This window comes from Sander vitreus, chromosome 3 (genome assembly GCF_031162955.1).
Source record: "Sander vitreus isolate 19-12246 chromosome 3, sanVit1, whole genome shotgun sequence".
Classification (NCBI taxonomy): domain Eukaryota; kingdom Metazoa; phylum Chordata; class Actinopteri; order Perciformes; family Percidae; genus Sander; species Sander vitreus.
In genome coordinates this window covers 29,346,465-29,363,708 of record NC_135857.1, presented here as the reverse complement: position 1 = coordinate 29,363,708, position 17,244 = coordinate 29,346,465, and the positions used below count along the sequence as shown (strand labels likewise).

Here is a 17,244-nt window from a genome sequence, read left to right as displayed (position 1 = left end):
TGTCAATGTATTGTATGTAATCTAACCTTTAAGGACACCGATTTTCTTTGTGAATGAATAATGTATCGTAAATAAATAAATGTTCTTCCTTAAAATACAGGGGGCATAAGTCAGTACACCCCTATGTTAAATTCCCATAGAGGCAGGCAGATTATTATTTTTAAAGGCCAGTTATTTCATGGATCCAGGACACTATGCATCCTGATAAAGTTCCCTTGGCCTTTGGAATTAAAATAGCCCCCCCACATCATCACATCCCCTTCACCATACCTAGAGATTGGCATGGTTTTATTTCAGTTAGCCTAATAGCTGGTTTGATTTGCATTGAGAGATGATTTTATGGAAAGTACCCCATGCCGATCTCTAGGTATGGTGAAGGGTATGTGATGATGTGAGGCTATTTTAATTCCAAAGGCCAAGGGAACTTTATCAGGATGCATAGTATCCTGGATCCATGAAATAACTGACCTTTAAAAATAAAAATCTGCCTGCCTCTATGGGAATTTAACAAAGGGGTGTACTGACTTATGCCCCCTGTATTTTAAGGAAGAACATTTATTTATTTACGATACATTATTCATTCACAAAGAAAATTGGTGTCCTTAAAGGTTAGATTACATACACTACATTGACATAAATTTATGAGCAACACCACTGTAGTCTTATTCAGCAACCTGCATGCATCTGCAGAATCACACACTGTAACCTCTAGCTCTAATTAGTGTAACAATCCTCCTCCGCGAGAAATAAGAGAGAGAGAAATAATCAAAAGTTGATTTAGCTGCGCTACTCTTAATAAGATGCATCTTGCATTCAATAACATAATGTGTCTATAATGTTATTTGATGTTACGGTTCTTGGAAGAAACAGACTTGTGGACTAAATGTATCTACACTGAGAATTAGAAAAGAAGCAGCAACAAAGCAGCTGGGACAAACGAAACACACACGAAAACAAACATAACTCCTGATCTACGAGGACACCTGTAACCATGGCAACTGTACACGACAGACAGAATGCTAAAATCTCAAAATGCTTCGAATACATTAAAATGCATGACCAATTGAGACGAATTTCACTGACAAAAACTACTACTACTACTACTACTACTTTAGTTTTTGTTTAAAACTAACAAAAATGAAATAACAAGCAAGGCTTTTCCTTTCACTAACAAGCCATTACATGCAACTGAGAAACTGGCTGCATTCCTTATTTGTGCTTGGATCCAAATAAAAAGCCTCTGGTCTTGTTAAGCTGCAGGGGTTTCAACTGGCTGTCTGACAACAGTTAAGGAGCATCTTTAGTGGCTATGCAAAGCCTCATCAATGTATACTGAACATTTGGAATGGAACTAATGTCATTTAGACATGTTCAATTGCAGTGTTTAGTATTCACAAAGTATATTATTTACAATGGCCATAAAAATAAAACACGATCAGCCTCTCGCAGCATTAGTGATCCAGACCAGACCAGACAAATCTCGTCAGAGGATTAGCAATGTAAGTGAAACTTGAACACCACAAACACGGTTAAATAAACTCTAGACCAGCGATTCCCAAACTGTGGCGTGCGCACCCCTTGGGGTGCTTGAGGTGCCTGTAAGGGGTGCGCGTGAGGAAAAATGTAATGGTGTAATAACTACACCAATACTTTTTAGTGGGATATTTCATGAATTAAAACGTTGCTTTATACATTTTAAATTAATAATTTTAATAAATGAATAAATGTACCCAAAATGCACTTCAGTTCCTGCCAGTCAGTCTTTCCGTAACGTACGTGTAGCGTAACATTACTAGCTTTAATGTTACCTATGTAGGCCTACTAGCTAGCCTACTAGCTGAAATTGTTTATTTACGCAAATATGCACAACTGGCTATAATCAGGGAAACTGTCCGGTGGGACATCTAAAGTTATAAGTCATGAAAGAGCAGTGAGAAAGAGGGAGGCTGAGGAATCGGAGGTGAGAGAAACATATAGATGAGTTGGGCCTGAAGGACGAGGACCGGGAGAAGAAACTGAGTGGGAGACAGAGAAAGATGAGATGAAGGAGACCGAAAAGGAGGATCGGAGAGCACAGGCAAATCAAGAGGACATATGCTCATCATCCAGGCGAGTAGGGAAAAGAGGCAACGAGAGTGGGCGTCAGACTGGAAGAAAACAAAGGAAATATAATTAAACTTATTTGGGTCTGGGCTTCACTTGGACTGGGGATGTAGATTGCCCAAAGCCACAGTGTGTGGTGCAGTGAGCTTCTGGCTAACAGCTGTATGAAGCCCTCTTATCTATGTTGCCAGCTGAACACAAAGCATGCCAATGTCAAAAGCCCCTTACTTTAATTTGGCCATAAAAAGAAAAAAAGAATGGGGGTGCATCAACCCGGTCAGGATGTAGAAGGGGGTGTGTTACCTAAAAGGTTTGGGAACCGCTGCTCTAGACAATGCTGCTAGCCCAATCTATTACAATACGTTAGAAAGTTCCTCCCTGGGTCAGTGTAGGTTCATGTATTATTTCCATCATCTCACTGGAAGAGCACCTCAGTTTCAAGTCTTTGCATCTCCAACTCTTATTCAACCTTAAAATCTTAGGGCTCTATTTTAACGATCTAAGCGCACGGTGTGAAGCGCCTGTCGCAGGTGCGTTTAGGGTGTGTACGAATCCACTTTTGCTAGTTTAGAGGCGGAAAAAGGGTCCGTGCGCCAGGTGTATCTCACTATTTCACGTTGTAATGTTTGTATTTTTAATCTTTTGCATGTTTGTGTGCTGCTGCGCATTCCTGTGTGTGTAACAAGCATAGTGTGTGTAACAAGCATAGTGTGTGTACGCTGTGCACAAGCCTAGGCGTGTTTTACTAATGCGCTGTTAAAATAACAATGAAATGCGGCATTATTGACTTTAGACCAGGTTGTTGTTGGTCAATGGCTTGATCACTTCCCGCTGCCTCAAGGTAGCAATACGCCAAGAATGCACCTGACCACACCTCCCTGTAAGACCAGCACGCCCATGGGCGCAGGTGCATTTGCTATTTAAACGACATGGGCGCTAGACGGAAAATTGACAACTGCTTCGGTCTTAAACTAGCAAAGACACTTGCGTAGGGCTTTGTGCTACGCTGGTTACAAGATTGGGTCCTTAGTCTTCTTCAACCAGCAAAGTAAGATTGTTCAATCTGTTGTGAGGCAGCTTCTCTTGTCTGGAAACAAGAATCTTAAGATGGCAGAAAGGGGCAGATTTCTGCATTAGCATTAGGGAAATGACACTTTTTATTTGAATTGAGAGAATCTTTTTCCAGCACAGTCTTTAAAACTGATACAGAAACCACTTTATTGCTATCTGCTGCATTCCTCTCCTTCCTTCCCACCCTTCTGCCACTTTGATATCCTATTGGTAGCGTGGAGGAGTTAGGCTCTCTGTCTGGTACTACCAAGGAGCGGAACGAAGCAACAATATGCCTGGGCATTTAGCCTACACTCTCCCCCTCCACCACCCTCCCCTCAGCTCTGAGCTCTCCATTATTCAACTGTGTTGGGCGGGGGAGGGGGCATCGTGACCAAGAGAGCATCAGAGCACCAGTCTCAAACAATGACATCATCTCTGCAGGACTGGCAGGCAAGGAAGGCTCGCTGCGCGCTCGCCAGGCACTGAGCACCCTCCAGTTTGAATGTCTAAGTTAGCCTGTGCTGTTAGCAACCTGCGTATTTAAGCCACTGTCCTCACAATGTGACAGCGGGCATCCCCATGTGGGTTCTTTTCAGGTTAGCTTTCACCTATGGAAAGCAAGGTGTTGATGAATTGAGAAAACAAAATAGGAAACAGATACGAAGATGCAGGAAAACTGGCCAATGCGTTTGTTTAGGTAAAACTGAATGTTAACAAAGCTCCAATGCAAGACCTTTTATTGCGTGGAATGGAGGAGGCACGCAATAAAAATGATTAATACTAGTTCTTCTGAATGTGAAGTGGGCTAAGGTTGTTTCACACCAAGAAAGCTCAGCTTGAAACGTCTTGACAGCAGCTGCACAAACTCAACCAGTCAAAAACGAATGAAGATGTTGTCATACTGGAGCTCTCTCTCTCTCTCTCTCTCTCTCTCTCTCTCTCTCTCTCTCTCTCTCTCTCTCTCTCTCTCTCTCTCTCTCTCTCTCTCTCTCTCCCTCTCTCTCTCTCTCCCTCTCTCTCTCTCCCTCTCTCCCTCTCTCCCTCTCTCCCTCTCTCCTTTTTGTGCCTCCAGCCCGAGCTCAGGGATTTCAGAGTGAGAGTCAGTGATGAATTTTAAGAAGGCTTTGATAATCAGAATCAGCACACAAGCATTAAGGGTAAAGATGGGCGCCGTGCGTTGTGAAGGTGTTTGAGTATGTCAGAACGAGTGTGTGTGGTTGTTTGATGATGTAAGTTTATACTGCTTGAGCCCTGGGTCATTTAAAGACACTCGGATGGATTTTACATCAGCTCAAATCATAGACATAAAATTATAAATATTATGCAGTCCATAGCTCAAATGTAGCATGCATTTATTCAAATGCACACATATACATCACTCTAACACATAAGCTGCTTTCTGACCAAGTAGTTACAGGAACGTAGTTATAGGAAAAGTCCACTTCTAAACAGATCTACTAACTACTCTCCCCCAAAACCGTTTTTTTTTGGCCATAGGGACTATAGGAGGGGTAAGGGAGTGACGCAAGCACGGTGGTCTTTATAGCGTTAAAATCAGAAAACAAATACACCAAAAACAGTATGAACTAAATACAAAATCTAATCTATATAGCAGATTTGTCATAATTTAAACAAGTCTCCCGAAGAGAAACGGGTATCTCTCTCTCCCCCGCCTCTGCCTGCTGCGCTGTGGACGTGTGTGTGTGTGTGTGTGTGTGTGTGTGTGTGTGTGTGTGTGTGTGACTGTGTGTGTGTGTGTGTGTGTGTGTGTGTGTGTGTGTGACGGCCGGCCAGCCGCAGGACACGCTTGTGGAGTTTAACTCCGAAAAGACAGTTAACCACAGGTTAATGTTATGATGGACATGTGTTGTGATATTTAAACAAAAGAACCGTCAACGGCGAAATAAAATCCTCTTCTTTACGAGACCGGTCTGACAGACCTCCAAGCTCACAGCGAGGTCTCTGAGCATGACTGGCCGAGCGACGAGCTAGCGGCCGGGGCAGGCGCCTGCTGGCTGTCGCCTCAATTCATGGAGCTTCTCAACTCCGAAAACTTTGAAGCAAATTGTCAATTCGGCATCAATTTGCGCAAGACTGCCTATATTCGAAATCTGAACAGTTCATTTCTCGCCTAAAAACGTTGTCAGAAGTGAAATTAGTGATGAATAAGATGGCGAAAATTGTTAAAATTGTCCCGTTGTTGGTCTGTCTGTACCGGAAACCCGACCCTCGTTCACCTAGGTTCATATGCTGAAAAGGGAAAAGACCCTGCCCTGAAGTAGGAGCTGAAAGAGTTACAGGAACTGCAGCCAGAGGAACTTAAAAATCCCCAAATTGGTCCAGTCGGAACACGAGAAAAAAAGGGTTCTAGGAATTTTATGTTCTAGGAACTGCAAAAATCCCTCCGGTGGGAAAGCGGCTATAGTGGTAGTCTGTGAAGATCTGTGTTTTGTTTTTGTATTTTGTCTCTAACTTCTAATAATGATAATGAACTTCCCAAAGATAATCTGTATCGGCTACCGTGACACCTTTTATCTCAGATTTTCTGTTTTTATAGCAGCAATAATCAATATTTCTGTATTTAACAATTAGTGTTTCCCCTATAACTGAACAGGCCACCAGGCAATTTTTGTAATCAGTCAGAAATAACGGCAAATATTCATTCCAATGTTTTCCCTACCTTCATTCTGCACCGCCGTGATTCCATGAAAGAGGAAACTGTCTGTGGTCAGTTTACATGTCGCTAATAATAGCAGGACAGTCGAGTGTGTTATCTAAACTGCTAAAGTCAGTTGAACAGGTTAAGTGAAGATAACATTAGTGGTAGCCTACTGGTTACAACGCCATTGTGCTGGCAAAATCTGTGTTTTTTTTGTTTTAAGATGAGCTAGACCAGATTAAATTTGATTAAACCAGATCAGTGATGCTGTTTTGCTCTCATTATTCTCCGGGAAGTTAGCTGGAAGTGATGTAGGCTAATGTAGTACTGATGCGTTTTATGTGGAGTGAAACAGCAATTGACTGGTAAAATAAGTTAAGTTATTGTTATTATATTTATATCATTTAAATTTGACCATATGGCCTTAGCAATTAACAAGCCATTCTTTAATGTCACCAACTGTCATTTTGTGTTCTTCTTTTCTTTCTTTTTTAAGTATCGGTTCAGGTATCGAAAAAAAAAAAAAACGATACCCAACCCTAGGTGGTACTAACCCCCCAATTGGTGCAGATCCACACACCCACAATAATTCAAAATTGTAGGCTAAGTGATAAGGCATTAGAGCTGGGCAATATATCAATATTTTATTGATATCGTGATATGACATTAGATATCGTCTTAGATTTTGGATATCGTCACATCGTAAGGGTTGTCTTTTCCTGGTTTTACAGGCTGCGTTACAGTAACTGTTGACTTACCAAACTGTTCTATTATTTGCCTTTACCCACTTAGTCATTATATTGACATTATTGATGATTATCAAAAATCCTGTTGTGAAAATATTTTGTGAAAGCACCAATAGCCAACCCTACAATATCGATATAGAAGTATTAGGTCAAATATATTGTGATATTGGATTTTCTCCATATCGTCCATAAGGCATAATGTTTAGAATATGTAGATCACATGTGGATCCTAAATAAACTTAGCACAAAAAGTAAGGAAATTTGTGTTTGGTAGATTATTTCTCTGTGGTAACAATGCTTTTTGGCAATAAATCTTATACCGTTGGAAAGCCTGTTTAGTTCCCTTTCAAATGGTGCCCCATTTGTAAGGAACATGCATTTGTGGGATGAGCAGCAGCGCTGAGTCTTTGGGTTGCGCGCATGAAAAATCTGCCAAATCTTCTCTGCCAATGCCAAACAGTTTATTCTGCCATTGACTCGTTTGGTGTTTTGTGGATTGGATGATTGAAGTTTGAAGAAACAAGACATATTGGCAATTGAACAATTTATTCATTTCACAAACAGGAGCCTCAGTAGCGTGTGGAAGAACCATACACAGCCACAACAGCCTGGCACCTCCTCGTCATGCTGGTCACCAGCCTGGTCACACACTGCTGTGGGATGGCATCCCATTCTTCAACCAGCATTTGTCGCAAGTCAGCCAACGTGGTTGTGTTGGACACTCTGGCACGAACAGCACGCCCAAGCTGATCCCACAAGTGTTCAATGGGGTTGAGGTCAGGACTGCTGGCAGGCCATTCCACCCTCTCCACTCCCACATTCTGGAGGTAGTCTCTGATAAACCCGCCCTGTGGGGGCGAGCGTCGTCATCTTGGAGGATAGAGTTCGGTCCCAGACTGTGGAGATATGGGATTGCCACTGGTTGCAGAATCTCATCTCTATCTCTCTCTGCATTGAGATTGCCTCCAATGATGACAAGCCACGTTTTTCCAGTGAGGGAGATGCCGCCCCACACCATCACACTGCCTCCACCAAAAGGTGTTACTCTATCGGTGCAGCAATCAGCATAGCGTTCTCTGCATCTTCTCCACACTTTGACCCTACGATCCAACTGCCGTAGGCAGAATCATCCAATCCACCAAACGAGTCAATGGCAGAATAAGCTGTTTGGCATTGGCAGAGAAGATTTGGCAAATGTTTCATGGGCGCAACCCAAAGACTCAGCGCTGCTGCTCATCCCACAAATGCATGTTCCTTACAAATGAAAGGGAACTAAACAGGCTTTCCAACGGTATAAGATTTATTGCCAAAAAGCATTGTTACCACAGAGAAATAATCTACCATACACAAATGTCCTTACTTTTTGTGCTAAGTTTAGTCATACGGTCGCCAATTGCTTCTTACAGAGAAGCAATATATATTAAAAAGCTGACTTTTTTTTCCTTGTGCAGACTTTTCCTTGGTTAGTGACCTCTTGTGATCTCAAGTGCTCAGCAGCTGCCAAAACAGCTGGAGAAAGTTGAGAGAACCCACTCGGAAACGAGCATTACATGATCGAAATTGCACAAATCTAAGGCTTAGTGTCCACAGTTTTTCTCTAAGCGGCAGCGTCTTTTTTTCAATTGTTTCCAATGAGAAGAGAGCGCAACACTGACTGTTGCTGGTGAGTGTTCTGCCTTTATTAGCATACGCGTTGTAAGCCTGTTGTCGGCTTTGTAGTCAGCTATGTAGTTAACCCCTTGTTAACGTAGCGTTAAGTTAGCTACCTAGCTAACGTAAATGCCGTCATAGAAACAAAACCCACGGGCAGCACTTCAAAGCGCTCCCCAGCTCCCTGCCAGAAAAAAAGCTATAGACACAGGCCCTAATTCTGCTATGTTCTGAGTCCATGCCTGTGTACTCTCAAATGTTGACTTTAACAGTATTGCTAAAACTATGTTTTCAGCTCTCTCAATTTTTTTTTCTCATTAATATGCTTCTATACATTCCACACTTCCGTTACTAGCAACTTACATTGACACTGGACAGAAATTGTGCTGCAGTTTGATATGAACTGAATTCCTTGGTAAACTGACCTGACCCAGTTCTTCCCACTTATCACAAGCAAAGATCTATCAGACTCCAAGTATTTGAAACTGCATGTAGGCCACAGGTTGAATCACTCCATGTAATATCTAATACAACTTTATATTAAATTAGATTAGAGCTAAACAGACACCATTTTTAATGTAAGCTTTTGGGATTACTAGTGAAATTGTATTGTTTGGAATGAAATGTTCCTGGAGACATTGATAAAAACTGAAATCTCTCTTAACATACAACATACAGTACAAATTTGTGCATACTCACTGTGTGGTTTACTTGCACTGTCCACAGTACTGCGAGCACATTATGATTAAGAGGAGGTAATTGCAACATCAGGAGACCAGAATTCTAAGTGACTGTCTCTGAACAACAGCAGCTGGTGAAAGAACAGCAGATTTGAGGACTTAAAGCAGTTTGACTTGTCATTTGGATGCTGCTCTCCTGTAGCGAGCTCAGCAAGCTGAAACCTCAAAACCAGTCATATTTTCTAAACAGCTGACTGTAGGGTTGTGGCACAACCCCGTGATGGCTGACCGACATCACGATGGAGAGCCAACATCATGGTGCCACACCCACCACACTGTCTTTGCAGGCAGGCGCGGAGCTGGAAACTTTATACATTGTTCGTCTGCTATTTCATCACTAAATTCACTTCTGAGACTTTTTTATGCGATAAATCAACTATGTAGAGCTCAAATATGGGCTGTTTTACGAAAATTTGGTCCAACTGCATCGGATTTCAGAAGCTCCACAGTCTGACGTGACAGCCGGCCGGTGCCTGCCGGGGTTGCTGGCATGCCGGTCGGCCTGTCCATCTTCACAGACCCGCTATGAGCTGGCTGGAGCTCTATCAGGAGACTTGCGGACAAGAGGTGTTTAGGCGTTTTTCGAAGTTATAATGCTCCACAACAGATTGCGGGCGAAATGTAACAAGCTCGCTGACCAGGCTGTCACTCACACACACATCGGCCACGGAGCAGGCAAAGGTGAGCGAGAGCAGCAACCTTAGGAAATGGACAGCGGCCGACACGAAGACACACGCCTATTAACTCGATAATAAAGTAGGCTATCTTTCAACTCAGGACAGCGCCAGTTCTCACAAATACAGATAGGATTGGCGATGAGAAGTTTAACTGACACGTAACCGCGATCAGCGCTCACACGCTCCACTTAGCAACAACTGCAATGTTTAATTTTAAATGAATGTAGCCTAATGGCAGTCTGGCACACGTGCTGCAGCTCCGGAGCACCCAAGGTATCGGCGCCTATAATACCACTTTCATTTGTTTTGTTTTTTTAATATTCTAATATTTAATGCTGAAATGCAGCCTGTTATTAATATGTACTACACTACTCAGGCTTATGCATTGCCAATGACATCATGTTAGAAAGCACAGCTGAAACGATTTGTCATAAACTAGCTAAGTAACAATAGTGTTAGCCACGATGCTAACGACATTAATAACTAAGCCAAACGGTGCTGTCACTACTATTTTACTGAAATATTAGCAACCTGTTTCTTGCAGATTGTCACAGATTGTTACTGACAATCTGCAAAAACAGATTCTGTTTTTGTGATCATTGGGAGCCAAAATCATAATCACGATTACATTTTGATTCATTTCACAGCCATAGAATGAAATTTCACTCAATACTCACTGACTGTAGAGTCTGTAGAGCTGCATGTTGCATGTTAAAGAAAAAGTACATTAATGTAACGGCTTTGGGGTCAGCTCTTAATGTAAACACTAATACTTTTAAGAATGCAGAAGGTTACAGGGAACCTTGTACAATTGTAGAATCTCTTTCATATCCGAGCTAAATTGGTATTGTAGCTGAAGTGTTCCTAACCTAATTGATATTGAATCGAAAATAAAATCGGGAATAAAATTGATCCGGGAACTTGTGAATCGGATCGATTCGGAAAATCATTGACAATACCCAGCCCTACGTAAGAGCACACATTGAGTATTTATAACCTAATGCCAGGTCAGTTACCCACAGATTAGGTCAATGGAGGCATGATTAAGTATGCAAACTGCACCCCACTCAGACCAAGCCATTATCTCTAATTATGATGCCTGCTCACAGTGCTCAAGCTTAACAAGCCCAGTCATACTGCTACAAGCCAACAGGGACAACAAGCTAAGCATTTAATAACAACCTCGGTCGGTCGCATCTTGCGTGAGCAACGAAACCTGATCCTGATCTGACTCTCTGGAGGCTATTTGCCCTGTTCGCTGTTTGGACTGCGTGTGTCACCAGACAAGGAAGCAACGTTCAGCGTGAGACAGCAGGCTGCTGATGGAGATAAACACTTCCCTCTGCTCACTTCTCTTCCTTTTTTTTGTGTTTTCATCTACCTTGTCTGGCCCTAGAGCCATTAATGCTTCAAATTAGGGATACAATTTAGGATTACTTTCATTATCGATACATCCGCACACTATTTTCTTGGTTAGTCGATTTATCATGTGTTAGAAGATGCTGTAAAATGTGAATCACAAGTTTCCAGAGAGCATGGGTTCATATTCATAGAGTATAGCTTGTTTTACCCAGCATCAAAGATACTCAGTCTTCTTTTATATTACACTAAGACAACCTAATATTAACATTTGCAAGCAGTGAATTTTTGGCATTTCTGTTAAATGCCATCAACTTATAATCAACAATCAACTAATAATTTCAGCCCTCCTTCAATCCATCGTAGAAAAGCTCTAACCTTTGAGGCATAGACCCATTTCCCCTTTACAATTCCAGCCAATTTGTGTTTATGCTGTAACCAACTAATAGGTTCCCAGACTAGTTTCACAGTGACTCTGCGGCTGCCTTAACTCTCACTTTCTTTCTCCACTTGGAGCAGGACATATTTTCCCAGGCAATCATGTTGCATTGAGACTGCTGCAGTTTGTTCTGAGATGCTTCATTACACTTCTTCAAGCATGGTGTTGTCTCTAAATGTGTTCAACCGCTTCATAATGCCGGTAGGCTAGGAGAGTGCAACAGTCCAGTGCAAGATGTCAGACTACTGAACGAACTGTCTTTGTAATGAATGACAATGCTATACCAGACTGCACCACAGCCAATAATCATATACCAATGCTGTAAACCAACGCTGCACTCTGACTGCTCCTCAGCTAACAGTACTGTCTCATATTGAACAAGGATAGAGGGAATGAGGTTTACTTCTGACACCAAGCATGGATTTCCATTCTCCATCCAATTTAAATTCAACCGAGGGCAGTTTTGTAAGAGTTTAATACGTTCAAATACGGCCAATTTAGGATAGAGTCTGGACAAACACTAGCAGCAGCTGCTGGACTGGTACACATCGGGAGAAAAACAGTTTGCTTCCAAATTTAGATCTAGCACCAAAAGGTTGTGTTCTGTCTTGTGGAGAGACCTCAACACGAAAAAAAAAAATTCTATTTACCATGGCCTTGCAATATTGAAAATGTTTGACCCTAACTGTAGGCTATATTTTTCTGAAAATGTTATATTTTGCTAAATTCAACCTTCGTCTAAGTTCCCACAGATCAAAATGATTTGATTTGACAGCTATTGATGCCACTCTTAAAATAAAGGTTTGTTTCATGTAGGCTACTACAGAAAATGTCTTGAATCATTTTCTACCAGGTGTAATTTACAGTAGCCTATCTGACGATGAGCAGAGACAGCTGAATTGCCTTATTTTGAATGAAGTTTGTCTGAACAGCTTACCAGAGATACTCTGAATCGGAGTCCTTCTCTGAGAAACTGGTTTCTTAACACAAACTTTCAATGTAATGTCAGCACAACATCTTGTTGAGACAGCGGGTAAAAGATAACAGCTTGAACCATTTGTTTCTCACCTAGCATTAGCAGCACTCTTCTGTCCGCGTTATTTTCTATTGAGAACAACTATTACAAAATCATTTTCTTTGGTTTTCTTTTTTATCGGCGAACATACACGCCCGGTAGCACAAAACAAATTCTTTTTCAGACTCTTAAGGGTTTTCTGGTAACTTCGGCATACATTTAAGCAACGTAGTACCTAGATAGTTCTTACCTTTTCCTGTAATTTCTGTATCTATTTAAGAAGCCGCGGACAGATTGCCTTTAGCCAACTAAAAGGGAAACAGATTTGTGCAGCTGACATTCATTTCAATACATGTTTAGTGAGCTGTAACGTCGAAAACACCATCGAGTGTTCTGTGCACTAGCTAGGTATGTTGCTTTGAGGTAAACAGGATACTTTGCGTCCCATTATCTCCATACAACAGTCATCAGGGCTAGTTCAGCATAAGGTGCAATAAATGATGTGACTTAGAAAACAACACTGGGGCTTGCGTAATTTCTTTAAGACATCAATGCCAGCTAAGGGCAGTCTGAGGTGATGCATAGTATGTAGATTTAAGAGAGTAACGTTAGTACCGCCGAGATGCACAACATTTACGTTACCTGCCCGTACACCTTTGGCATAGCCGATTCACCAGGACTCCGACGGCTTCGATGTTGCGGAAAGGCGCTGGAGTCCGAACCGCCTTCAGCGGCACTACGATCGGCCAGAAGCAGCGTTGGAGCCGCGGCGCCTCCTCCATCTCTGTCTGGTAAATCCTCATTTGCTTCTATTGTGAAAAATCCTCTGTTTTGCGGCAGTATGTAGTGCTGCTCCGTGTGCAGACGAAGGGTCGACGAATTTATTCCGGCAACCCAGAGGACTAATAAATATAACGACCACCGAAGAGAGCACTGCATCTTGCCTGCTTGTGATATCGCCATGTTTGTGTATGTTTGGCTTGTGGAGAAGGTAAGACTGAAGAGCTCCTTCTACTGGCAGTGATGCCCCTTATGCTGCATTCACAAGCCGTAGGAATGTAGGGAACAACTAGACTTCTCAGTTCAAACATCCTAACATTGTGTTAGTAGGCTACTACAAACAAAGGCAGCAGTCTCCGATGCTCGACACTGTCTTTTTTTATTGAGAGACAAAAGAACAAAAGAAACACACACTGGCGACCGCAAAAATAAACATGAAATAAAAAAAACGCAGTATGAAAAGGAATAGCCTATCACCATACGAGTTACAAATGAATTAGGCTACATTACGTAAAAAAACAATTAAGGAAATTAGCCACCTCTTGGGATAATTACCAGAAGCAAATAAATGCAATTCACGTCGGCTATCTTAGACAAAGTCATCAATCAGGCATCAATTTGAAACATTGCCAACAATGGCTTACAGTATAGCCTGCCAAGAAATGTTAAAGGGATAGTTGCACTTGCTTGGTATAATAAGTCTGTCAAAATCTCTGTCCGTTGACAAATTCATATCTGTAATAGTGTCCATGTCAAGTCACAAGTCTTAAAAATTGCAAGTCAGTTGCAAGTCTTTCAGGTATTTGTATGCTGGCTCATTTTCCTTTTAAAGTTTAGCTAATATTGTTTTTTACATAGCCGATACCAAGTCATTTCATTGACTAATAATTAAATATTCAAGATGTGTGGCTATGTAAGAATTGCCTGATTCTTTTACATATATACTTTACTTTATAATACATTCAATTTCTGTTTTCAAGTCAAGTAAGTAAGGGCTTCTTGCATTCAAGTCAAGGTCAAATATCAAGTCAAGGAATAGTTTGATATTTTGGGAAATACACTTATTTGCTTTTTTGGACGCCAGGCCAGCTGTGTCCCCCTGCTTCATGTCTTTATGCTAAGCTTAGATATATGGCTGCTAGTTATATAGCTATATTATTCACCTCATCTTTGAGGTAAACACTGGACCTAATTGTTGGGTTTAGCAATATATCCTAAAAGTCCCTAGATTACCAACTGGGAGTAGTCAAGAGAGGCTAAGGACTAACACACTTAATATCTTTAAGTCCTGTATTTTTTAATTACAAAAAGTCATACGATATCTTCCAAAAAAAATACTTTTACTTTTACACAATACATGGACGTATTTTGTCTTGCTCTGGCATGCACACAGGATTCTTGATCTGTGGTTGACATGGCAGTGTGATTTGTTGTAAAACATTAGCTCAAATGCGTAACTCACTCTTTTAATTGGTATTAAATATTCAAAATCTTACTTTGTATAAGGAGCAACAATAATCTGCCAACAACGCTGATTGTGGCATCTTCATGGCTTGAAATGAATTCAAAAGCACTGGTCACTTCATACTTAATGCTCATTTAGCAAGATCCTTATATGAATATAGAGCACAGCATTGCAGTGTACTGTATCTACTCACATGCTCTGTAATAACTCTAAAACGTAGGATCCTGATTGTGACAATCAATAGGCTACATTTTCTCTTTATTTTTCTTCAGTTTTATATGCTATATGTACAGTCAAACTCTGCAAATTTCAGTGTAGCTCTGCAACAATATCACCCAGACACATTTCTCTACAATGTCTCTATGAAATCGATTCAGTCTGCTTTATTTTCATCAATTGTGTTCTTCAGGGATTGCATTCATAAACATCCTCCAATAATTTCATTCTTTCCTGTAAAACTTTTGAATTAGTTGGAAATTGATTGGACTCCCACTTCTACAGGAAAACACAGTTGGTCTGAGTTACACCTCGGGAAGAATGTGAGCCCTGCAGGGAGGGTGGGGGGGGTTCATCATGGTTTAAAAAGTAACTTTTTTAGAGGTTTGCTCCTAAATTTGGTTTAGTTCTTAAAGCAGTCTAGAAACTGCAGTGGCCGTATAACACTCAAGACGGGTATGGATTATCGATTTGTTTTTTGTGCAGTAAATTCAAGAAATCTTTAAGTTAGTATATCAACATCATTATTGAAGTCCTTACATTACACAAAATCTGACCGCTGTGATGGACAGTATATTCAGTCTGTATGGAGGTGACCTTCCTGTTTTCAGTGTTCAAAACATTCACAACCAGTCAGGCTCAAAATGGAAAACAATGTTCAGGGAAATGTGTGCACATACAGTACTGTATATATATATATATATATATATATATATATATATATATATATATATATATATATATATATACTAACATAAGAAAAGAAATGTGAAACTATAGCTGCTAAACTTCAAGTGATCTTGCATGCAGAAAATACTTCATCAGCACACACTGACTACACCTTGGATAAACATTAAAAAAAAATTTAAGAAAAAGAGCTATATATATATATATATATATATATATATATATATATATATATTTCTTGAAGCTGCACTTTCATATGGCTCTTTGTAGCTTTGCTTACTTAAAGCTAATGTACTTGCACTTACTACTTGTTGTCTGGAGTTTGAACCTTCAGGGTTGAAAGCACTTAATTGTAAGTCGCTTTGGATAAAAGCGTCAGCTAAATGACATGTAATGTAATGTAATGTAACATGCAGTATATTTAAAAAATGCTTCAAGTTCTAGCAACACGTAAAAATGAACTGGTTACATTATGAAGTGTCACTTCCATTTCACAAACAATTAACATGTACAGTCAAACAATTGTAGGCCCATGCTATCCAGGTAGCAGGTCATACTGTATTATGTCCAGTGTAAAAACAACATTGCACCTCTTGCAAGATTAGCACTTCTAAGTATTTACACATTAATCAAATTCTGGTACAGTTTGTGGTACAATTGTATCACCTTAGCACCTGGTTATCTGGTTAATTTACCTTCTTCGGTTTATGTTGCTACTTTATGGTTTTTTTTTACACTACAATAATCCACTTTGCTGCCATTGGGCAGCAGCATTGATCTGCCGGTAAACCCACCACTTTAGCAGCTTCATCTGATATCCACTTTATTCATATTCACAGGAAAATAAGGCTTCATTCAACCAAGTCATTTAAGTATTTATTCTTTGCGCAAAGAAGGTTCAGTTCATCATGAGAGTCTGAGAGAATGAGCAAAGTGTCTTGGAGAATCAATTGCTTATTAACCCTCTAACAAGCTGACAGAAAGAGGGAGGGGGTAAAATTAACAGCCCTTCTGACTATCAGTCCATCCGACCTCTGACCTCCAAATCTGGGACCAAAATGGGAGGCAGAGAAAAGCCAGTCTCTGTGCTTTAGATGAACAGAAGAACATAAAGTTAGGCTATAAAGTGAGGTCCATACATCAAATAGGGGTAAAAAGTTCAAACAGCTTAAAAAAAAACAAAAAAACAAGTCAATAGTAAGATATGTTAAAAGACAAATGTGTGATTTTCCATTACAACCTTAATTGGAAAGAGAAAAAGCATAGCCCAATTAGTTTCCTCTCGAGAGGTCTACTAAAAGCTGCATATAATATCATCAATTAAAATATTTCTAATAGTAAATAAATAAAATGGCACGGTTTCTCTCTTATTGCCTGCATATTTACCAGGGGCTAATTTAATGAATTTATTTATGTGGCTCAGGACCATAGTCACATGGTATAGAACACAAACAGAACATACAGTGGCACAAGGCATGGCTAATGTACAACAAATGTGACTTAAACTAAGGAGGGACATTCTTCAAAAAGGCACACGGTTTAACAAATAACTTTTGTCTTATTTGATTGTAATGACAAAATTCATTTAAACACAGATGGTAAATAATACTTTTTAGATAGGCCTACATGCATTTTGGCCATAAGAAAACATCTTA

The 17,244-nt window shown here is 40.5% G+C and overlaps 1 protein-coding gene across 2 annotated transcripts in view; it reads right to left on the bottom strand.

Annotated features, from left to right (window-relative positions):
* sorl1 (sortilin-related receptor, L(DLR class) A repeats containing) overlaps positions 1–13,453 on the bottom strand; it is an 89,957-nt gene extending 76,504 nt beyond the window's left edge. For both annotated transcript variants that reach the window (XM_078246877.1, XM_078246878.1), the window contains exon 1: positions 13,084–13,453. In XM_078246877.1, coding sequence (XP_078103003.1) covers positions 13,084–13,404 — 321 coding nt within the window. In that variant the 5' untranslated portion in view covers positions 13,405–13,453. The remainder of the gene's footprint in view (positions 1–13,083) is intronic.
* Between the last annotated feature and the right edge of the window lie 3,791 nt (positions 13,454–17,244).